At 31.6% G+C, this 26691-nt stretch overlaps 1 protein-coding gene across 1 annotated transcript in view; it reads left to right on the top strand.

Moving 5' to 3' along the window:
* The first annotated feature begins 306 nt into the window (after positions 1–306).
* The window catches only part of LOC127727928 (uridine phosphorylase 1-like), a 163077-nt gene continuing 136692 nt past the window's right edge, over positions 307–26691 (top strand). Inside the window, exon 1 of the mRNA XM_052235085.1 lies at positions 307–447. Within this exon, the coding sequence (XP_052091045.1) occupies positions 440–447 (8 nt within the window). The 5' untranslated portion in view covers positions 307–439. The remainder of the gene's footprint in view (positions 448–26691) is intronic.

Below are 26691 nucleotides of genomic sequence, written 5' to 3'. Positions count from 1 at the left end.
TTTAAATAAGCGGGAACACACGAAACAACCGGACGTAAATTTTGATAATTTTCTAAACTTTTTCAGAGATCTAAATTCAGGCACCCCCAGATCCTATAGTTTTACCAAATGTAGACCAAGATATTTTAAATGAATTAAATGGTACACTTAATGGTCCAATTACAAAGGACGAGATTATGAATTGTATTAAGATTCAAGATTCAAAGTTTTATTATCCTCAGACACAACAGTGTACAAGAGGTCAATATACATATATAAATACATAAATAAACGAAATATCTATACAGTAGTTATAATACAATTATGAAAAACATTACATGTACGACAACAGGAGCTAACACACATTTAACAATCACGTGATTCTCGTGGCACTTTCATTTGTATACAATACAGTCAGTTTAAAGTATATCTGTCATTTGGATTTAACTAACACAATGTCATGAATTTGTGAGTATTTACATAGGTATTAAAAGAGACATATAATAATAATTTGTATTATACGTCTCTGGTATTAATAAGTGAATAATTATAAATACTTGATAATGTTTTTGATATATCTGCAAATATTACAATACAACTTTACATTGCAATTTGACAGCATTCCAATCATCTTGATCTCTGATGGATTTGTATTGTAATAAGGTGGAATACATTTTTTGCGCAGATCCACGATTTGTGGATATGTACAAGTAAACATATAATGATATTCATTACCAATGTTATTTTTACATAAATGACATATTCTATTGTGTTTAGGGATCTTTGCCCATCTTCCTGTCTCTATGGGAAATTTTAAATTTGAACATCTCAATTTACACATATATATTCTATCGGATAGAGCCAATCTAAGTAGATACGGTTCAAGTTTAAATTCATGTTTAAAAAGTCCATAAAATTCCCCCTAGATTAATTATTTATTTGCGAAAACCAGTTTTGAATAAATTGATCAGTCAAATTCTGTTTTAGAATAGACTTGAGAACAATGTTATCCATATGCATTTGATCATTCCATATAAAACTAAGCCCTGTTTCATCAAAAATAGATTTAACATAAGCAACCCATTTAAAATGGCCTTGGTTACTCTCGTGAAGTTTAAACATAAGTCTATACAAAATACTAGATATTTTGTTACTACTGGATAAAAGGTTGTTCCAAAATAAAGCCATTCTCAATTTAATGACAACTTCCATTGGAGAACGTCCCATTTCTCCATATACCATATAGCTAGGAGTATTGTTTCTTAAATTGAGAATTCTCTTACAAAATTGCAAGTGTATTTTTTCTATACCCTGTTTATTTTCAAATCCCCATACTTCACTTGAGTAGACAAGAATTGGAGTAATAAGTGAATCAAACAATTTTAATTGCAAATCTAATGGAATTAACATATTTCTTGTTTTCTGCAATAAGGCATACAATGCTTTATTTGCCTGATCCAATAATTTCTTTTTTGCAGTACAAAAACTACCATTATAATTGAACATAACACCAAGATATGAATATGAATCTTGTACATCAATATTTTCACCATAAATGTTAAATACAATTTTTGGTTTAAATTTTCTCTTACTAAATATTACAATTTTTGTCTTGTTTGTATTAATACGAAGTTTCCATAAATTACAATATTGTTCAAAAGTTACCAAAGCCTGTTGAAGACCTTCTTCTGTTTCAGACAGTAGTACAGTATCGTCTGCATACAAGATAATTAGGAGTTTAAGGAAACAGGACAATTCTTCTTCACATTTTGCATAGACCTTTTGTAGACAATCGACATTGTTGTCTAACAAGAAACTTTCAAGGTCATTTAAAAATAAAGAGAAGAGGAAAGGAGACAAATTCTCTCCCTGTTTTACTCCTACATCACAACTGAAAAACGCTGAAACTTCGTCTCCTTTCCTTATACATGTTTTAATATTTTGATACATATTATATATAACTTTAAAAATTTTACCCTGAATATTTGATTTCTGTAATTTTTGCCACAGTCCCATTCGCCAGACTGTATCAAAAGCACTTTTAAAATCTACAAACGAACAAAACAGTTTTTTTCCAGCAGAAAAATATAATGATATAAGGGCATGTAAAATGAATATATTACCCTGCTTGGGCCTCAGAAATTAATTCAATTTCCTCTGATAATGTGTTTAATCTACAATTTAATACGGCAATAAATGTTTTACTAAGGCAGGAGTTAAGAGTTATACCCCTGTATGCACTAGGATCTAATTTAGATCCTTTATTTTTGAAAATAGGAATCATAATTCCCATACCCCAGCTCTCAGGTATAAGACCCGTGTCCAATAGGATATTAAATAGCAAAATATATATAGGCATCATATCATCTAATGTAGTTTTAATATATTCATTTAGTATACCGTCTTGTCCGGCAGATTTGCCATTTTTTAACTTCTTTACAACATTTATTATTTCATTAACAGTTATAGGATCATTCAATAATTCATTTAATTCTGGTGATATGTCAATATGGTTTACATCTATATCATTACTACATTCATCGATATCATTCATATTTAAGTCCTCAAAATAATTGTACAAAGATTCCATAGATATAATGTTTGGATCATCGTTGCCCTTTTCATTAAAGTTATTCAAGATTTTCCAGAATTCCTTGCCATTGGTTTTTGACGTATTTCTAATCTTGCTTTCAAGATTAAACTGATAGTCATTGTAAGCTTTATTGGTTATCTGCTTATATTTTTTGCTAAAGTCAAGTAATTTTTTATGATTTGTTTCATTTTTGTGTAAATTGTATTGTTTCTTGCTTTGTGAAATTTTTTTCTAGCATCGTATCATTTTTTAGTATACCATGGTTTCTTGTTAGTTCTTTGTGTTGTAGTGCAAGGATTTTTAACAAATGTTTCGCTCGCAGATGATACGAGTATTTCGCCAATGTTATCAACGACAGTGTCAATTTCGTGTTGAGTACAAAGATCACTCGAGTGTAAATTGTGAAGGTCGTTTAGTATTGCCGATAACTGTTCTTTTTTATTATGAACTGTATTAACAAACTGGTTTCGTTTGTTATCTTGCCACCTTGTTTTTGATGTATGGTCTGACGTAACAGAGTTGTTTTCATGTGACGTACTTTGTGACTTTAATGTAATGTGTATTGCGCTGTGCACATCAGATAACAATGGGTCAAACTCTTGTATTTCAAATTTTTTGACTAGTGTAAAAAGCTTTGACGATAACTGTAAATAATCTACTACACTTGTATTTTTACAAGTAGTTTTACCAACACCTTTATCTACACCAATACGGGAATTAGCAATATACATATTCAATTTTTTACAGCAATTAAGTAATTTATACCCATAAGTATTAGGTTGACAACTACACTGTGTCACTCTTTGTAATGGAATATTATAAGAATTAAGATTTTCATAATCTAACATATATGAAATAATTTCGTTGTCAGTGTCTAAGTGAAAAAGATCTAAAAGAGTTTCATCAGCCAATACAAAATCACTCAAAATACCTGTCTTTGCATTAAAATGCTTTTTGATACTTTCATCCACTGTACAAATTGACTTTTATTCGTTATAAATGCTAAACTCGTTTCTAAACTTTTCTTGTAAATAACTGCTATACCACCTGATTTTTTACACATTTTTTTTCTATTTTTTGTTACATATGTATAATCTTTTGGAACATCTAACACATCTAGATTATCAAGTTTGCTTTCTACAAATATTGAAATATCATAGTTTTGTATATTATCTGTAAATTCTTTAAATTTCAACTTAGATTTTAGTCCACACACATTTAAGAAAAATAAATTAAGATCATTATTTACACATTTATTGTTTTTATGAGAGTATTTGTTCTCAGTGTCAATACTCTGTCCTCTTGTACATCTGTCTTATTCACCATTACCATGATCCATTGCTACGGGAGGTGGTGGATGTTGACTAGATGTCATAGGAAAGAAGCGTTTTTTTGTCTATATACAGTCGGTCTTCCTTTAGAACTGCCTCGTGTCCTTTAGTTCGGGCATCCTTCAGTATGGGAACTAGTTCTCTTCTCCGCTCAATAATTTCAATGGGATACTGTTCATGTACAACAAATTGTTTTTTTGTTTTTCAGTTTTTGAATTGCAGCACTTAACACCATATTCCTGTCTTTTCGTCGCTCAAATTTAGCCACTATGCCCCTTGGACTATTGTCCTTTTTTGGTTTAAGTCTGTGAACAACATGAAAGTTTATTTCCTCTTCTATTTGTATTTCACTCTTAATAAAATCTTTCAGAATTGCTTCAGTGTCCTCATCTGGATTGTAATCATCTGGGACACCTTTAAATATCAAGTTTTCCCTCATAGATCTTGATTGTTGCTCTATTGCTTTCTCTTTTAATTGTCTGTTTTCTTCAAATAGAATGTAATTTTGTTCACCCATGTCCTGTACTCTGTTTGACATTTCACTTAGCCCTTGATCAAGGTTAATGATATTGTTAGTATGTGTCTTTACCTGTTCTTTCGTGTTAGAAACTTCACAGTCTATTTTCTTGCAGTGTGTTTCCATGGAGACAACCTTTTGTAATATGTCTTCTAGCATATCTAATTTTTTCAGTCTTTCTGTCACTTTACTCAGAAATTTATTTAAATCTGGATTTGTGTATTGGTATGGTGATGGTGTTAATAGTGGCATGGTGGACAGCATAGCAGGCAATTGTTGATGATTACTCTGCATCATATAAGCTGGTGTAGTATGAGGGGCTGGTGGCTGAAATGGTGTAAACGGATAGCCGGGATAAGTCCCATACAATGTTTGGTGGGCAGCAGAATAAACATTACTGGTTAAAGGTGACTGGTTCGTTTCCTGATTAGTTTGTGGTGTTTGAGGTATGGAGCAAGCTGGGCTTTGTTCTTTACTCTTTGAGTTCTGTGGGTTTGAGTTCTTTGAGTTTTTTTTGTCAGCCATCTTTATCTTTTTGTTTGAAAATGGCGACCCTGTTTGTTTTCGTTTTCGTTTACTTTTATTCTTCTTTTTCTTACTACTTGCCATCAATAAATATTGTTTTTGTTGATGAATTGATTTCAAATAACATCTGGGAACATAATATACGTGTTTGCTGTGACATCTATCAGTTGAAATCCTAAAAAACACAAAAATTTCTACACTGGTAAAATGTTTCGACTAGCTCCTGACGCCATTTTTTTATTTTTATCAAGAAACTAAAAAGTAACAAGACCTGTGGCGACGATATGATTATAAATTATAAAACTATTTAGTAACGCTTCGAATACCAGATAATTAGTTGGCTTGGCCGTATAAACTCGTCAATGAGTTATATTATAAATCATTGACGAGTTTATACGGCCAAGCCAACTAATTATCTGGTATTCGAAGCGTTACTAAATAGTTTTATAATTTATAATCATATCGTCGCCACAGGTCTTGTTACTTTTCAGTTTCTTGGTATATGTAAGAGAATGATAATCCCTTTCTTCATGATTAAATACGAGCGTTAGCGAGTATTTATCATGAAGCAAGGGATTATCATTCTCTTACAAACTTAGAATATTGTAAAGTGCTCAAGGCTCAAATGGTCTCTTGATTGGTTGTATTCAAGAATTAGTTTCATTGTCAGTGTACATTAAATGTTTATAATTGATGCATGACTTCATTTTTCAGCATTTCATTTATGGTTTAGTTTTAGTGATGTAAGGACTTCCTTATAATTTGGGAAATATTTTTAAAAAAAATGCATTATAGACATTAGGTGACACAACAGTACAAAGAAAAGGTAGGAATTGTATATGTCTCCTGATTGTGAGTATGAATGTAAATCATGTAATATTTTATTGAGGAATTATCCTTTATTTTACAGTTAAAATCAATAAATGCATTTGAATTACAACTAAATTTTATTTCACAGCCAATATTTTGGTCCGGCTTTTTAAATCAAATACTATTTCATTATGTCAGGAAAATGTTCTAATAAAATGCCTTTAAAAGTTTTAAATATATTAAAAACTTAAATCAAATTCCTGTTTTTTTTTTATTTTATCGGAATATTGGAAATAACTTTTCTTCCAAACCGCTGGTTCAGTAATCAAGAGTTTCGGAAAGCTAAAGATTTAGGTTATATTTTATTTTAAAACTTTTTTTCTTTTTTATTTTTCATTGCTGTGATATAGTTTATTTATTTTTTTTTATTAATTTGAAGTAATTAATAGTTTCATAATAACATTAAAGGTACAAATTTTACTGCACCAGTAAACTTCAACTTATTTTGATTTTTTTGTTTGTTTCATAATTCAATTTTTAGTCAGTTTCAATCACAAATTCTTTCAATCTGATAAATGTGCTTCGGGGTAGTTATGACTCATTTATAGAAACTCTTTGCTTTGAAATGTAAATAGACCTAAATAATAGGATAATCCCTTACTAAGAACATGATTTACATTCATTCTTCACAATTAAGAGACACCAAATCCTACAATTTTATTGGTCGAGAGCACTTTGCTATATTCTAAATAAAAATAAAAAAATAGCCTCTGACTAGATTTTATTTTATCTAACTGGTTGGGGCATAGTAGTATGCACCTAATGTCAGATTTATGTCTAGGTTAGTCTATGGAAAGGTATATACTATGAAATTTAGAGCGAGGGGCTTGCCCCGAGCTCTTAATTTCATAGTATATACCTTTCCATAGACTATCCAATTTAGCACATATTTACAACTCGAGTAATCTTTTAATTGTTCTATTGATAGTTTATTTTGGCTGACTACTTGTATCACAGGTGTTTGTAAAACGCAGCTCATTAACGAAGTTTTGTAAATCTACTCACTAGTATCAATGTAAAATATGTGATTTCAAAAGGCCCTTGACTTCAGAATGAAAAGATGGTAGCTGCTGGTGTAAGTATATTTATTGGTATAAAGCTGTGTTTTACTATACATGTACTTCTTTACATGGTAAGATGACAAAATAAATTGACCAAAAGCAGGCAATAATTAAATTGCAGTGGAAGCTTTAAATGTCCTCAAAACATTTTTCAATTTCACAGTAAAACTAAAGCTATAATAAATTTGAAACATATAGATAGTATGCAGTGGCGGATCCAGGAAGGGGGTTCCGGGGGTTGGAAAACCCCCTTTTTTGGACGATCAATGCTTTTGAATGGGGACGTATGGTTGGACCCCCCTTTATCCTTGGTTGGAAACCCCTTTTAAAAATGACTGGATCCGTCCCTGGTATGTCCCTATATATAGTCCAGCAACTACCAATAGATCAAAGATACTAGGGTTTATGTTTTTTTTTTCGAAGTAAAAACTAAAAGATGTATCAAAACATGTATATACATATATATATATAGGTGGCACGGAAAGAGTTCCATATGGCATTCCCACGGAATAAACTGTAATACATTATTGTGTTCTTTTAGTATGGTGGGGTGCCATATGGAACTCTTACCGGTGGCACATTATCTTCAGACATTATTACGGTTTTCAATTCATGACATCGTCCTGGACATTAAGCAACCAAGAATCAACCAATCAATCAATTCATGACGAAATAGATCAAGTTGCCTTAATTTCCCTTCACAAGGTTTCATAGTACACACTTGTTTGTGTACAAAGTAATTGCATGGATGATAAATCATCATAATTTTAAGATGGCGTTGTTCTCTTATCAAGGTATAAAGAACCATATTTGTTACTCTTTATTTGAATTAAAGAAACTTGAAATCGTCAAACACTTTTTTTTTAGATCTAAAGGTATTTAAAAATCAATGTAAAAACTAATTACAAACTATGTAATTTAATTTGGAATACAGCATTTTATTTCAAAATAGCCAGTGGCAATTTTTGTTTTAATATCTTGATTACGATAAAATGAAATCTTACCCTTGTGGTCATTCATGCATAGTTACTTAGTACACGGAAAAAGTATGTACTATGAAAATTAGAAGGCAAATTGAAGCAATTTGATTGGACGAGAAGTTGTAAGTATATGCTAAAAATAAGCAATCATATGAGGTCCATTTTCCCTATTATACTTTCAATAGGTCTCTGTACCATCGCCCTCCCCTAAAAAAATTCACATTTCACAAAAGAATCACATGTACAAATTTAATTGAATTCATTATAAGGATATGTATAATATACTAAGTACAGCAAGTCTTTTTACAAATAACTACATCCACGAAATATAGAAATAGACTTCGACGCTGTAACTTGTTCTAGACCGTCACATATAGCCACGTGCGTAATTCATATGACTATGCAAATATTCTCATTACTTTAAAACATACTTCACATGTATTCAAGTCTGTGATATAGAGGTTGATATGATAAATCTTTATGACGGTGTCCCAAAATAAATATAAGGGTATTTTCTGCGAATCTACTGTGGTGAAAGCCAAAATTGTTCATGACAACAGTGTCCCCGGTACGTAAGCAATATTTTCCAAATCAATCTAATTCATGTAAAGCATTAGAAAAAAGTCAACGAGATGAAATCCATTTAAAGGTCCACCTAAAATATTGAAATATTCTATTCCAAATGGCCCTGTAGGAGGTTTTCCGTGTGGGTGGCATTGGAAGCATATTTGTGTACCTCTATAGCCTTTTCCCCTACTGTTGAATGTCAGTAAAGTCTATTTCTAGATGAAAACTCCATATCGATGAAAAGAATATGTTAGTCCATTATGAACGTCTGTATACTAGTATCTTTATGCCAAGGTCATATATAAAATAACGTGAAATTAGCATATATAGTTTATTATCTATCCGTACACGTCAATCATTTGTCATTGTCGTCTTTTTTTTACATAGGGCACTTAATGTAGTATCTTTCATGGATCAGAATAACCTTTGTCCTTTCGATTATGGTATACTTATATATTTCAATTTCTTTGAAAACATATATAAAATAAGGAGAAGTCGTATGATTGCCAATGAGAAAACTGAGGGGACAACCAGTTGCTATTTTTCGGGAAAGGTCGATTTTTTTCTGAGGGAAATTAATTTTCAACTTTGTACGGTTTTGATGTGTAAACATTAATTTTTACTTTTGTACACCTTTATTTACTGCATTGTATTGGGTAAAATGTGCATTTTCATTCTGTTTGGGCGAGGTTATTTATTTTTAAGTCCTAACCAGTCCAGACTATTAATTTTAACAATTCTGCACCCCTCCTCAGAATATCAAGTGGTCGTCCCCTTACATACAGAGTCAAAATAAAGGTGATTAAAGCATAGGTAATCATACGGCCTACAACATTATTAGCAAACCCGGTAGCCTGTAGTCAGTATTAAAAGGCACCGACATGACAAAATGTGAAGCAATTCAAACGAAAAATTCAACGCGAAACAAACATGCCTTCAGAGTTACATGCGATCCATTAGCAAACGAGATTAGGCAACAAAGAGTAATCAAGTAATTGATGATATACACCAAACAAACTAATTTCCCGGTATTCGAAGCGTTACTAAATAGTTTTCTAAAGAGTTCATTGGGATACAAATTTTAGGTCAATGATAGACAATCAAGTAGTAGAGAAGACAGTCGAGCAGACTACAGATAAGGCTAGTAGTGAGATTTGTCAAGGTTATTGTAAATTGGGTGTAATTTAGTTTTTAAAAACTGGGATTACACCATAATCTTGAGTAATTGGCACGATCAAGCCATTTTATAAGAATAAGGGAAACAAATTTGATCCAAAAATCTATAGACCTATCACAATTGTCAGTTGTGTTGGGAAATTATTCACTTCGATCTTATGTCATAGATTATCAAATTTTTCCGATGAAGTTTTACTAATAAATGAAAATCAATTTGGATTTAGAAGTGGATATTCAACAGTTGGTTGCATATTTATACTGCATTCTTTCTTTGAAATTTTGAAATTAAAAAAAGGAAAAAAATGTTTTGTGCGTTTGTGGATTTTGAAAAAGCGTTTGACACAGTCAGAAGAGACGCTTTATGGTAAACGATGTTATTGAATAACATTAATGGTCATATGTATACAATAATTCATAAGATGTATGATAATATTAAGTCATGTTTATCTTATAATGGCAATACATCAGATTATTTTTCCTGCAATTTTGGTCTACGTCAAAATTTATTCTCTTTCCTTTCTTAAATGATTTGGAAAACTTTTTCATCAACGAGAACTTGATTGGTTTGAACACTATTGAAGATGCACTAGAAGAAAAAAATAGATGTTTATGTTAAACTCTTTGCAATTCTCTATGATGATACTGTGCTAATGGCGGAATCGGCCAAGAACCTTCAATTGTTGCTAGATGAGTTCCACTCATATTGTGATGTCTGGAAAATGAAATTTAATGTAGAAAAAACAGAAATTGTAATTTTTAGTAATGGTAGACAACCCAAAAATCTTATTTTTACATATAATAACTCCGTCATAGATATCGTTCAAGAATTTAACTATCTTGGGATCTATTTTTCCCGAAATGGCACATTTAGATACTGTAGAAACCACCTAGCAGAAAAAGATACAAAGGCAATGTATGAGGTGATCAAAAAGGGGAGAAAACATGGCTTATCTATTAGTTGCCAATTAGATTTAATTGACAAATTAGTGAAACCGGTCTTAATGTACGGTTGTGAAATTTGGGGGTTTGGGAATAACGAGATTCTTGAGAGAGTTCAATTAAAATTCTGTAAGCTTCTTCTGCACTTAAAGTCTTCTACCCCACATTGTGCAATATACGGTGAACTTGGACGATATCATTTTGGGTGAAATTAGTATGTGGTAAACCGACTAAATTATCAGCTACCATTTATAAACTATTGTAAAAGCTGTCAAATGAAAATGATGTAAATTTTAGTTGGTTAAATCATGTTGAATCTATTTTTAATGAAACGGAATTATCTTTTGTGTGGTTATCTCAAACATGTTTTAGTGACATTTGGTTAAAGAATACAATTAAAAAATCACTTCAAGATCGTTTTCAAATGTGCAAGCATGTTCGAAGGCATTAAATTATCGAATTTTTAAGGATACTTTTGGCTTTGCGAACTATTTGATATTTTAGAATTTCGTGATATTTACACGATGGGTTCGTGTTGCTTAGACTTTAGTTTTCTATGTTGTGTCATCTGTACTATTATTTGTCTGTTTGTCTTTTTATTTTGGCCATGGCGTTGTCAGTTTGTTTTCGATCTATGATTTTGACTGTCCCTCTGGTATCTTTCGTCCCTCTTTTTTGAGGAGGTCGCAAGGAAGCTCTTAGCCGAGTCAAATCCGTAATTTTACCAAAACAGTATGTGTTGCTTCAAGGTATATAAGTTTGCATGTCATTAGCGTGTCCGCCTTGTAAAAAGCAGTATACATACGTGATATATACATGGTCTTGACCTATCTATGCTTGTAATATTTCCTGTTGTGCACTTAGCATGCTAAGCGTCGATCAACCACGAATTTTATTTAAATTTACTATTCCTCTGGTATCTTTCGTCCCTCTTTTACACTTTATGCAAATTTAGAACCATTAACCATAAATTACCTATTGAGTTAGGGAGATGGACAAATATTCAAAGAGATAGACGAACTTGTAAATTGTGTAATTCAAAAGATCTTGGAGGTGAGTTTCATTATGTTATGAAGTGTAAAGAAATGTCAGAAAAAAGAAACATATGTATTGATAAAAAGTATGTATTTCGCCCAAATATATTGATGATTAAGGAAGTTATGAATTTAAACAAAAAATCTAAATTGAGAAAACTGTGTACTTTTATTAGATATAAAAATTCCCATGTGTGCCCTCCTGGCTAAATACTATCAGTATAATTGTAAATAGTGTACATATTTTGCTCTGTGTATTCATGTATTTATGTCTATTTATTGATGTCATGTAGTGTCTGTATACCATTGTAATTGCAAAGGTTTGACTAATAAAAATATATATATATACAGGATTATAAATTGAAAGTTGAAATTTGAAAGAAACGAAAAAATCCCAAGAAGTTTGAAGTTTACTTGTGCAGTATAATTGGTATCGTTTATTTTATTATGTGAATATTTAGAACTTCGAAATTACAAAAAACGCATTATCAAAGCAATGTGAAAGAAGGAAAAGAAAAAAAAACTTCTCAAATTAAATTTAACCTAAATCTTTAGCTAATACGCTTACCAAAAATCAGATTACTGTATCCGCAGTTAGTGGGAATAGTCATTTCCAATATACCGGTACAAACATGAAATTGAATTACAATTGTAACTTTTGAATTTCTTAAAAAAAAAAACAATTTTCTTTTAATAGTTAAATTTATTAATTAAGTAGTATTTGATGTAAAAAGCTGGAATAAAATTTGTTGTGGAATGCAATTTAGTTGTAACTCTGATTTTGAATTTATTAAATTGAACTGTAAATAAACAAAAAGATAATTCCTCATTAAATTATTACATAATTTACACTCATACTCACCATTACGAAAATTATACAATTTCTACCATTTCATTGTATCGTTGTGTCAACTAATGTCTAAAAGATACTTTATATATTTTTTTATATCTTTAGAAAGTAAATTTTCACACATATATCTAGTTAGGCATTTGATTATATACTTTTAATGAACAGTTCTGTTGGTGTCTTCCTGCTATTCCTACATTTTATAAATTCATATTCCTTCTATTCCTACATTTTATAAATTCATATTCCTTCTATTCCTACAAACAAAGAACAATAGATGTTGGTATAAGTTGTTTTGTTGTTTTAACAATATAAATTTGATTGAAATACAAATAAGTAGAGGTAATCTGGAAAGGATTGTTACATTAATGAAAATAAATAATAAAAAAAGAAGATGCATTGTAGAGACTATAGAATAGAACATTCCCCCCAAAACATGTATTTCTCTTAAACATTTAAAGAAAAAATGTTTAAAAATAATAAATCCTAAATACAACTTTTATTTTAAAGTTTAATAGATATCTCTATGGGGATATTATATTGTCCTGTGAACTTTATTCATTTTGACTATGTTCTGATTAAATGGTGTTGGTGCTGGAATAAATGCTATAAAAGTTGATCAAAGGGAAAAAGACCAAGCCTATATGTTAATTTTGAGCTTTTTTTAACCAACCCATACAACTCCCAGAAGGCATGCCATCGCCGATACTTCTATATTCCATTCAAATCTAGAAGTAAGAGTTGTAGAATAGATTTTACAGAAGGGTCTGACATCGATGACCCGACCTACTTCGTACACCATCATATATATCTCCGCTTACATTGCCAGATCCAGAGGCCTTTCAAACTGCCTTTTTCTTGCAAGAACGGCCAGGCACTCTACCAAACAGTAACAATGAAGTACTAAATGCATAAAACAATATAACGACAACTAATATGAAGAAGAAACTAAAGTTTGTTTCTTAATTTGCAATAAAAATTACTTCACTTTTAAACAGTCGAGACTTTTCAAATTTTATAGATTAGATGATGATACAAAACATGTATTTGTTACAATTCTTATTATAGTGCTCAAAGGTTTTTGGGACCATAAATAGTGTTTACATTATTGTGCTATTTACTATTTTTCATGAACATGATGAAATAAATAAATGCAACTATTCCGATTTTTTTATTTATTGTCTCTCAGTGATATAAGAGGAAACAAATATAATTTAACCGTACAAAAAAAAAGACAAGAATATATATTTCTTTTGATAATTTACACCATTTTAAACTGTTAGTACACTGAAGTTGCACATGAATTGAAAACTAAAAGGATATTTCATTTGAATTTACATGAAGTTAATTAGCTTCATGTTTTTACAACCTAATCCGCCTTAATCCCATGTTGGACAAGCATTCCTCCTATTCCTACATGGATTTCTTACATTTTACATACTGGATTATCAAATGTAGGAATAGCAGGAATAAACCGTTCTGTTGTATATTTATTTTTGTGTCAGAAAATTCACGTTAATAGGTAGAAAAATGATAATAATTGTGGAAAAAAAAAATTGTAATATTACAATTAATTAAGAGAAAAGTACCCTCCCCCCCTTAGACAAAAAAAAACAATGATTGTCGTCTTTTCGAAAGCAAGGAGATCATCAAGATTTAAGAGTGAAATAACATGCCTACTTGGATCTTTTGACATACATCCTTCTTTTTGTCAAGCTTGCGAAATTTATTTCGCGTAAGCGAGACTTGGCGATCCTAGATTCCGTTGTTTTACATCAAAATCTTTGTCTAACATAATGGAATTTCGGGAAATTGGGACAGAAGCTTCTTTATGTCCAAAATACAGTATCCAGGGCAAAAGTTTGCAAATATTTATTTCATTTTTCCGTTTTTTACTTCTAGATAGACTTCGTTTTTCCTTAACAAACACTGGACACTTTTAATTTGCAAAACACTCATTTGCAAATCCGCCGCCGCCTCTCCTTAGAGCTACAGTGTCGTGTACATAACCAAAATGTGCGGAATTACATGGGATTCAATAACTTCATTGCTTTTCTGCTGTTATTATTATATATATTTTGTAATTTGATTTAGAAAAACATGGGATTTTCAATATCCCATAGGATTTTTTTGGGTCCCATGGGATAATTGTAGTCCCATGGGATATTTGTTGTCCCATGGGACAAAAAAAAATCCCATGGGACTATTATTATCCCATAGGATTTTTAATATCCCATGGGACAAAATAAAATCCTTTGGGATTTAAATTATAAATATACAGTAATGTGTATGTTACAATGAATTCTGTTTGGTAGTAAAAAGTTTATAATATATATATGAATGCATTTTGTTTTTTTTTTCATTTTGTCACAAAAATGTTTTTAATTTGTTTTTATGACAATAAAGATTATTATTATTTTGGAAAGTATAATAATATTTAAAGTCAAAAAAGAAAATCCTTTAACTGAAATAAAATGATGACATGTCTGAATAAAAGGAAAAAATATTGATTTGAAATCTTTGTCTTGTTTGTTTTATTATGAAAAATAGAACTGAATTAAAAAATATTTCATATTCTGACTGAATAAATTGACAAAGCACAGTTAATAGTTTACTCTTTTCATGAGGTAAAGTTTTCTTTGTTATAGTTCCATTGCAATACATGAATATGCAAACGATTTGAATCTTATACCTTTGTGGTGTTCATAATTTTACGTTTATATTTGCAAAATTATAAAATAAACACTTTTCCTGTTAGGTTTTAGTTTTCTTGATTCAGTCCACTATATAAGAGTGAAGTAAATAAATTATTTCATCCACTAGAATATTCCTACAATTCTTAGACAATACATTTTTGCAATCTGTTCTTCAAAGATCTTCCTCCGTACATCTTTATTGGATGGAGCGATTTAAATGAGTGGACAAAGCAAGTTCATTTGAACAACAAAATACTAATATATTTTTTCATTCCTCCCTTCTTTCAATTGATAATTACGTTGTTGCATAAATTTACATGATTAAGTTCTTGTGTATCTATGATCATGATGATATGGCTCTTTTTTGTTTATAGTCATTATGTTGAAATTTCCTCTTTCTTATGTAGGAAAAAAACACATTCCATTTCAAATTAATAAAAAAAGTCACACTATGTAGAAAAATATCAACTTTAAATTTTCTGTTCAGTATTGACCTGTTGAATGATGATCATTAAAACCAAGATGTCTGACCTACAAATACACAAAACTCAAAAATTATAAATGAATAGAAATACAGCAATAAAATGGCTATTTCATCATGCTTATGTACATTTTGATAAACTTTCATTTCATGAATATTTAAAATTGAAAGTACTCTTATTTCAGTGCTTTGTGTCTATGGTTTTCATATTAGTTGTTTTTGTGCCTTGTTGCAGTCTTTTGAGTTAAGCCAATTGCAACAAATGTTTACAGTTTGTTCAAATGTTGTGCTATTATTAAAACCACTGTCCCAGGTTAGGGGTGGGTTGGGTGCTCACAGAATGTTTATTTTGTTAGTTGATATTTGCTTTGAATTAGCTGTCAGTAACTGTGAAAACTAATTGATCTGTATGTTGAGTCTTTTTTGTTAAAGGGAAAGAATAAATTTCCAGCCACATCCGGTCTGTGTTTTTGGTAGCCGTTGTTCAGCTTTGTTGCATTCTAATGAGTTAATAAAATTGAGAATGAAAACAGGAATGTTTCAAAATAACCTGACCCAAGAGCAGAAAAAAGCCCTTTTCAACTGATTTTATAGCTTTTATATTGAACTGACAGTAACATCACTGTCCTTGATTAGAGGAGGATTTGGCGCCAGCAAACATGTTAAACCATGCCACATTTTGTAAGTGTATGTCCCAAGTCAGGGGACTGTTATTCAGTGGTTGTCAATTATTGCTTTATAATATCATATTTGTTTTCTGTTTATTATTTTGTGCAAAAATCAGGCACTTAGCTTTCGCCTTTGTGGTGTTTCCCCCAAGCATGTTTAGCATGGACAGACGCCATGCCCTTTTTGGATTGTTTTACATTAATTTTGTTATTTCATGGCCTTTTATAGATTACTATGCGGAATAGAGTTTGCTTATTGTAGAAGGCTGTACAGTAAACTATTTTTGTTAAATTTAATGTCATTTGATCTCTATTGGAGAAAAGTCTTATTGGCAATCATACCGCTTCTTATTTTTATGTCAACCCTGTCCAAAATCAGAAGCCTGTACAAAGTTCAGTGGTTGATGTTGGTTCACGTCCGTCATAATTTTTTTTTATAAATTAGTCTGGTTTGAATTGATGTTTTGTTCCAAATTTTGTTTGTGGTGTCTTTTATAGATGACTATATCATGTATAGGGTATGGGTTTTCTCATTATTTATTTTACAGGTCATCATTGGCCTCTAATAAGTAATTGCATTGCTTACATCCACTTAATTGAACTCTGGTGGATAGTTTTCTCATTTATCATACCACATCTTATTTTCATAATAAGCATTATACAAGGGCAATAACTTTTATAGAAGTGGACTTACCATTTAGGCTTTGTTGACGTCTGTAAATCTATTTTTGTTGATAATTTCTTTTGTTTATAGTTTCCCTTTATCTTTAATGTTCTTGCCCTACACATAAAAGGGTAAACATTATCATTTAATGACAATAACTACTATTACATAATTAGTAGGCAACTGACAATTTTGGATCATTTGTATCTTGTCTTGCTCATAATTTTTGCTGTTTAATATTATCAATATTCTATGAAAATGAGGTCACAGTAATATTAACCTTGGCAGACAGACATCTTCTTATTTTTATATGACACCTTGCAGTCATTCCATACAACAACAAGTAGACATATATGCTTATAATATCTGATAAAATGAAAAAACCAAGAAAACTTAGCATTGACCAAAGAACCATAAAATGTGGTCATGGTTATATGAATCTGCCAGACAGACATGCAAACCTTACAATTGTTACATCCGCCAAATATAATTTACCTGTTGCTTAAAACATATGATAAACTGTCAAAACAATGCAAACTTTTCATTGACCAATGAACCATGAAAATGAGGTCAAGGTCATATAAAACATGCCAGACTAACGTGTACATCCTTAAAAATTTTCATACACCAAATATACTTGACATGTTGCATATAGTATTAAAAAAACAGACCAAAACACAATAAAATGCTCCGCTGGGCGCAGCTTGATACGACCACAGAGGTCGAACCCTGAACAGTTGGGGCAAGTATGGACACAACATTCAAGCTTGATACAGCACTGAATTTGGATAGTAATTAAATATTTGACACAGCATAGGTTTCTGACACAGAATGAATGTGGTCTAAGAACTTAAAATTTTTTAATTTACCTATTCAAACCATATCATTATTATTTGCTTTTATATATAAATCGGAAATAACCAATTTAAAATGGAAAATTTTAAAGAAAACAAAAGGGAAAAAAAATCTACCCACCCAAATTTTTTGAACCCCCTTATGATTCATCACCCCCAAACTTAATCCCAGCCTTCCCTTTGTGGTATGGTACCTTGCAGTACAATTTCAGAGAGATCCATACACTTGAACACAAGTTATTGTCTGGAAACTAGAAAAATGCTTGTTTTTAGGCCCCTTTTTGGCCCCAAATTCCTAAACATTTAGGGCAATTACCCCCAATCTCAAACCCAGCTTTCCCTTTGTAAAATGGAACCTTGTAGTACAATTTCATAAAGATCCATACACTTAAACAGAAGTTATTGTCCTGAAACTAGAAATATTCTTGTTTTTTTGCCCCTTTTTGGTCCCTAAATCCTAAAATTTTGAGGCAATTACCCCAAAAATCAATCCCAGCCTTCCCTTTGTGGTATGGTACCTTGCAGTACAATTTCAGAGAGATCAATACACTTGAACACAAGTTATTGTCTGGAAACTAGAAAAATGCTTATTTTTGGCCCCTTATTCCTAAACATTTTCGGCAATTACCCCCAAACTCAATTCCAGCTTTCCCTTTGTGATATGGAACCTTGTAGTACAATTTAAGAAAGATCCATACACTTACACACAAGTTATTGTCATGAAACTAGAAAAATGCTTGTTTTTTGTCCCTTAAGGTGGTACCTAACACTACAGGGAGATAACTCTTTAAAAATCAACTAAACGTTTTAATCACGTTGTATTGTTAAGGAAATATTAAGCTTCTCAATGATCAAAATTAGTGTTTGTCAAACTGCTATATAACCAGTGAATTTTTTCTGATAAAGTGGTTGGTTCAAATTATTTGAAATTTTTATATTTTTGTCAAAGTGTCAAAGTAAACATTTTGTCAAAATTTTAGGAAAATTAAACGAGCCAAATTAATATTAGTCAAGGTGTTGGGTACCACCTTAATTCCTAAAATTTTGAGGCAATTACCCCCAAAATCAATCCCAGCATTCCCTTTGTGATATGGAACCTTGTGGTACAATGTCATAGAGATCCATACACTAACACACAAGTTATGTCTGGAAGTTACAAAAATGCTTATTTTTGGCCCCTTTTTGGCCCCTAATTCCTAAACTGTTGGTACCATAACCCCCAAAATCAATCCCAACCTTCCTTTTGTGGTATTGAACCTTCTGGTAAAATTTTATAGAGATCTATTTACTTAAACTAAAGTTAGAGTGCGAAAACCAATGTGTCTTTGGACGACGACGACGACGCCAACATCATACCAATATACGACCGCAAATTTTTTTTGCGGTCGTATAAAAACTTAACAATAACCACGGAACCATGGAAATGAGGTCCAGGTCACATAACACTTGCCAGTTGGACATGCACACCTTACAATCATTTCATACACTAAAGTAAATATAGTAGACCTACTGCTTATAGTATCTGAAATATGGACGTGACCACAAAAGCTTAACCTTGTTCATTAAAATAAGGTCAAGCCTTAAGTGAAAACTGTCTGACGATCATGAGGACTTTGCAAGGTACGCACATACCAAATATAGTTATCCTTTTACTCATTATAAGAGAGAAATTAAGCATACTAAAAATCTTAACTTTTTTTCCAAGTAGTCACTGAACCATGAAATGAGGTCAAGGTCGAGGACAATGAACATATAACATGTATAACAGACGGAAACTTCATAACATAAGGCATCTATATATACAAAGTATGAATGGTCCAGATCTTCTACCTTCTAAATATTAAGCTTTTATAAGAAGTAAATTAACACTTTTAAAATCATGTTAATGCACAACTGTTAACCAACATTAAAACATGAGAATTAAAAATTCCATTGTTTGTAATATGTAAATGATTTCTTTTAATATACATTGTCCTATAGTAAAATAAAGGACATGGATATTTACCTAGGAATAGTGATGTCATGGACTAAGAAAATTAGTCTGGGGACATAAATTACTGGCATCAGACTAAATGTACTAGTAAATTCTGTATCCATGGACTTATTATACTAGCTATATTTGTCTGACCAGACAATTTTTACCAGGACTAATTTATCTCTTACACTAGTTCTCAGAGAGACATGTCACCTTACCTTGACACATTATTCTGACTGAGACTGAACAAACCATTATTTGCTCTTACTCCTTAATAATACTGCGTGCTTAGGGGAGAAGCAGCAAATACCAACTTTAAAAGTCTTTGGTTTAACCCGATTCGGTTCAAATTAAACAACCTTCTGCACTTGAGGTGAACACGCTACCACGAGACCAGGCAGTATAATATAAGAAATTATAGAATCAGTAAATGGATATATATATATATATATGTCTGTGGTCACCGTCATGCATTTAGATAAGAAATTCCAGCATGCATCATCAAATAATTCATGTGTATTTGTGACACCAACATAACTGAAACATTATATTATTTCCCAGTAATTATGTAAATCATTTTAATTTACAATTACATATCTTGGACTCATGCATGTATATATCTCACACGCACTTGTCTCAGAAAAAAAATTCCTATATACTTTAATAAAGGTATATAGGAAAAAAAATTCTGAGACAAGTGCCTGTGATATATCTATCAGTCCCAGAATAATAAATATAATAGTATCTTAATCTTTGGAAAAATCCCATTATTAAATTGTTAAATTCTTTTACTTCATCATTATGTCAAAGTATACTTTTTAAAGTTTTAAATTTTAAAGTTAAAATGAATATTCCATTTTGATCTGAGGAAAAACTTTTTTCGTTTTTGTATGTAATAATTGAAGCCATTTACAAAAATAAGAAATCTTTACATAGTCGGGAAATTTTCAATTCAAGTTATTTCATTTGAAAACGTTAAAAAATATAGATCTTATTCGATGTAAAAAGTGGCGTCCTTGGAGATCAATACCCCGTTTAAATAGGGTTTGTCTACTTTCGTCTATTGCCGAACATTCTATAATCAAGGATTTGTACATATCCTTGCTATAATATAATGAATCGCGTCGCCAATATCACCACAATTACATAAAGTACAAATATAATCTTCTCCTAAATATTTGGCATCTAACAATTTCAATAGGAAATTTTGAGTCGAAACTGAAGTACCAAATCTACAAAAAGAATAACTATTTTTTGTAGTAGTAGGCGTCGACAACTAAACTGTTTATAATCTTTTTTTCTCCTAAATTAATTGAAACTCCTGAAATAATTTAACATTATCTATAGACAGCTTACAAATGCAAATCTTTTTAGAAGTATGCGAGTGTATAGTAATAATTTGTTCATTACCCCCCCCCCCCCCCCTTTTTTCCTTCTACAAAATTACATTGTAATCGATTTTATTTCAAAATTTGTGTTTGCTAGGATTGACACTTAGAACGTACAACAAAAAGTAACAAGTAAAAAAAAGTCACGATTCAGTTTTGGGATATTTTTTTCTTTGAATAAACTTAATTTTAAAAACGTTTCAGTATTTTTCTGAAACATTTTTAAAAGGAAACGGACTTGTAAACAAAATTTATTTTGAATATTAATATTGAACAATGATTGTTAAGAAAACAATCTGCCAAAGTGGTTTGGTAATTAACTGGCTTCTGCTGTCAAAAATGTCTCCTTTTTATAAGACTGTTTGAAGGCGAATTAATCATTTCCTCAACTAAATATATTTATCTATAAATAGAGTCAATTCGTCAAGAACTTTCTCTCATATATCTAAACAATTGTAAAATAATTAATTTAAACTTTTGTACTGCGACTTTCTGTCCTGTCCGTTTACCAATACTTATTCCTTGTTAAGTTTTTTCATATCCATTGCTCTTTATATATTCGAATACTTATAATTATAATGTGATAATTACTAGTCACAGTTTTTCCGGATGCTTTTTATCCAATTTTCATATCAAACAACCATGTTACCCGTAGAACGGAGTTAAGTACAAATTTAGGAATTTAGTTGTTTCAACTACAAAATTTTACACTTTTCATTTACCTGGATTTTTTTCTACGCTTCGAAGCCGCCACCCTGTATCAAACATAGCCAACACCTCGCATGGCGTATTCACGATGTCGAGGGATTGACAATATACAATCAAAGTTAGCAATGTACAGCAAGCTAAGTAATTGGGTTTTGAATGCCAGTAGATCTGAATTTGTAAATTTGTAAATTTAATTTAATCTGTTTAGAACGTGTATTGTTGAATTGTTTGATAAAATTACACACATAAAATATTCTGGACGGATAAGCATAAAACCACTTTAAGTTCAAAGTATCAATGAAACTGGGTCTGCATGAAAAAGTGACTTATCACATAATACCAGAACCTATGTTTACTGTTAGATGATAAGAAAATGTAGCTGTAGGCCTAGTTGAAAATCTTTACAAATTATCTATTCTTTTAATTTCTATTAGACTGTCTGGGTGCTTCTTATGAGTTTTAAATGTTTGCGTTTTGTATGCTTGCTTAGTTGAGTTTTATAGACTGTTGTACGTCATTAAGTCGTTTTTAAGTTTTTGCCATGGCATTGTCAGTAGGTCTTCGACTTATAAGTTTTATATAATCTGCATCTCTTGTGCTGTATTTTAAAATGTATCTACACAATTGCTAAATCTTTACACATTCAGCAATACACAAAAAATATGAATAGAGCTTTCGTATATAAAAAAATAAGGAGATGTGGTATGATTGGTAATGAAACAACTATCCGCCAGTTCAATTAAAAAACCTGATGTAAGCAAAGGTGACTTATTACTCACTTTAGTCAGAGAAATCTTGAATCTGAATTCAAGGATACGAGGTGGGAAGGGGGTAGAGGTGGATTAAGGTGAGGGCATGGGGGCCCGCCCCTTTTTTTGGAAAAAAAATGGTTGATTATTTAGAGAATCACTGAAGCGGGCCCCTCTTTATGCATGACAGTTAGTGCCTCCTTATGACATTTTTTGGATCCGCAACTGGTGAGGACTTCTTAAAAAAAAAATTTAGTAAGTTTTTGTTTTGTGATAAATAATGTATTTACTTCACATAGACAGAAATAGGATAAAATAAACTACCGAAAGCTTAAGTCCACATAAGAGGGTATGGATGGGGTTAACAGAATAGAGAATAACGGACAAACAATAAAGATTAAAGAATAATAAAATGCTAAAATATGAGGAAAGAGAGTAATGAGCAAAAAGTGTAAGTTTGTAGAAATATAGCTAAAAAAAAAATAAAGAACACAGAAAAAGAAGACCCCCCCCCCCCCCCCCCCCAAAAAAAAAAAAAAAGATCCTGACTTCTACTTTAACGCTGCCGGGATATTTTGAGACAAAGTGCATGTATTAGTAGTCAGTCGAAACCACTAAGCGTTTTGCATCCATACGTTTTTTTTTAGTTAATGTTCTCGAGGGATGACCCTGTTACGTGCCAGTAACCTCCTCGACACGGTTCATTTTACGGCGGCTCATTTTTGTCTTAAGAATAAATATAATTGAAGTTTCTTTCCCCTGGATTCCTCGATCGCACTTGTAAATAGCACATTGGTCTCAAGACATTGGTACATCATACGTTACAACACTTGCCGTCAGTACTCAAAATTGGAAAAATATTAAATAAGGTATAGAAAATTAATGCACACACACTATTATCAACCACAGACATGACGTATTTCTCAATTTGCCTAAATCGTTATTCCGCAATACAACGAGGGTGATGAAAATCCACCACTTTGAACACCATGAACACATACACCGGTCCGGGCCCCCCTTTCTTAGGAAAAAATTGGTTGATTATATAGGGAATCACTAAAGCATGACTGGAGCGGTCCCTCCCTTATGAAAAGTTCTGGATCCGCCACTATATACTCATAAAAAAAAAACCAACAAATTATCCAAAAGATGAATAAATAGTCTTTGAGGACTCCAGGAGTCAATTTCACAAAAATACTTATGACTAAGATTGATTATAAGTATACTTGAGTCGGTTTTACAAAAAAACAAACTTACAAGTAGTCGTAAGTATACTGTATTGTACATGACTTAATTACTATCAATATTATTTGTAAGTTTTTTTGTGAAACAGAGTTCGGGGCCCCTTTTCTGGAAAAAATTTGGTTGATTATATAGGGAATCACTGAAGCATGACAGGAGCAGGCCCCCTCTTAGGCAGTCAGTGGGCCCCCACTTATGAAAATTTCTGGATCCGCCACTGTAAAATGGTCTTCAGTTGTATTATATTAAAAACTTTATACCTGTATTCTATAGTGCAAATCAAGGGAAAATAATGTAAATTATATGGTAGTAGCAATATAATACAATGGCAACCTAAAGGTTAAGTTTTGGTGGTCAAGTCCATATCTCAGACACTATAAGCAATAGGTCTAGTATATTCGGTGTATGGAAGGACTGTAAGGTGTACATGACCAACTGGCAGGTGTCATCTGACCTTGACCGCGTTTTCATGGTTCAGTGGTTATAGTTAAGTTTTTGTGTTTTGGTCTTTTTTTCTTATACTGTATGCAATAGGTCTACTATATTTGGTGTATGGAATGATTGTAAGGTGTACATGTCTAGCTGGCAGCTGTCATCTGACCTTGACCTCATTTTCATGGTTCAGTAGTCAAAGTTAAATTTTTGAGTTTTGGTCTTTTTTTCTAATACTAAATGCTATAGGTCAACTATATTTGGTGTATGGAAACATTTTATGATGTACATGTCAGTCTCGCATGTTTTATTTGACCTTGACCTCATTTTCACGGTTCATTGCTCAGTGTTAAATTTTGTGTTTTGGTCTGTTTTTCTTAATCTATAAGCAATAGGTCAACTATATTTGTTGTATGGAAGGATTGTAAGCTGTACATGTCTGCCTGGCATGGTTCACCTGATCTTCACCTCATTTCCATGGTTCATTGGTCAATGTTTAGTTTTCTTAATTAAGTCTGCTTCTTAGAAACTATAAGCAATAGGTCAAATGTATTTAGTATATTGAATGATTGTAAGGTGTACATGTATTTCTTGTCGGGTTTATTTGACCTTGAATTCATTTTCTTGGATCATGATGAGTTTATGTGATAGTTGTAGTAAAGCATTATATTTAGGACTATCAACATAATATCAATGATTAGTAAAGAAGGCGCGACATTTCAGCTTGTGCACTCTTGTTTATACATTATACACAACATTTACTGTTTTTACCCTGATTTTATGGATCACTGAACACAGAAATGTCATAATGTGAAATTATAGTACATTCTTAGGTTAAGGTATTAGTACATAGCTTACCATGAAATTGAATTTCATACACATGTTCATTATGTGGTGAACTTTTAAATTCAGTGCTAAACTAAGATTTTGAGCCTGATTACATGATTGACTAGACATTGGCACATGCTAGTGTTTGCCAGGCATGGTGTCCTGTACTTGGAATTTGTCCTGTACTAAGAACTTTAATAGTACTCGCTGAGTATGGAGTTTTTGTGAAAGTTTAATATTAGTGGGATTTTTGCATGACATCCTGTCAACTGCTTGTTGAGCATGTTTATACATGTCTTAAAATTAATATCTGACACATTGGAGTTTTGTGAACTTGGAAATAAGTTATTTGATAGAATAATAATGTTTTGAGATTATCAAAATAAAAAATATCCCATTTTTGTCTCGCCTTGACGGAGTTAAAAAGCGAGACATAGGTATGCTGTTTCCGGTGTCGGCGTCAACAATGTATTAGTTTGTGATTAGGTCTAGTTTATGGTGAACCACTAGTGGTAGGTCAATGATATTTGGTATGCAGTTGTATAAGCATTGGCACATCTCATTACCATAGAGATCATTTGGCCCCTACCCCCTCAGTCATGGTTAATTTACTTTGAAACTTTGCTTAGTTTACATGTATTAGTTTGTGATTAGGTCAGTTTCTGCGGAACCACTAGTTGTAGGTCAATGATATTTGGTATGCAGTTGTATAAGCATTGGCATATCTCATTTCCATGGAGATTATTTGGCCACACCCTCTCTGTCATGGTCTATTGACTTTGACATTTTTGCTTAGTTTTCATGTATTAGTTTGTGATTATAGGTCAGTTTCAGGTCTACCACTACTGGTAGGTCAATGATATTTTGTATACAGTTGTATAAGCATTGGATTATCTCATTTCCATGAAGATTATTTGGCCACGTCCCCTCTGTCATGGTCTATTGACTTTTAAATTTTTGCTTAGTTTTCATGTATTAGTTTGTGATTAGATCAGTTTAAGGGGAACTGTTAGTGGTAGGTCAATTATAATTGGTATGCAGTTGAATAATCATTAGCAGATCTCATTTCCATGGAGTATATTTGGTCCTTACCCCTCAGTCACGGTCTATTGACATTGAAAATTTTGAATAGTTTACATGTATTAGTTTGTGATTAGGTCAGTTTAAGATGAACCATTAATCTTAAATCATTGATATTTGGTATGCAAAGGTATTGGTATTTGCAAGTTTCGTTTCCACTGAAATTATATAACCCCACCTCCTCATTATGGTTTATTGACTTTGAAACTTTTGCATAGTTTACAAGTTAATGTTTGTGTTTATGTTTGTTTAAAGAGAACGACACATGAAAAGTCAATGGTATTTGGTATGCAGTTGTATTAGTATTGGCAAATCTGATTTCCATGGATATTGTTTAGCCCTGTACCTTCAATCATGGTTCATTGACTTTAAATATTTGCATAACTTACATGTTAAAGTATTGCTATTTTAATTTCAACATATGCATTATCAAAATAACAAATAGGCGAGACATATCTCTGTGTTAACAGTTTATTACTATTAATTAATAATTAAGTATTAAAAAAA

This window comes from Mytilus californianus, unplaced genomic scaffold, assembly GCF_021869535.1.
Source record: "Mytilus californianus isolate M0D057914Y unplaced genomic scaffold, xbMytCali1.0.p SCAF_2, whole genome shotgun sequence".
Lineage (NCBI taxonomy): Eukaryota > Metazoa > Mollusca > Bivalvia > Mytilida > Mytilidae > Mytilus > Mytilus californianus.
Note: the sequence above shows the minus strand (reverse complement) of the source record. Positions and strands in the feature narration are given on the sequence as shown.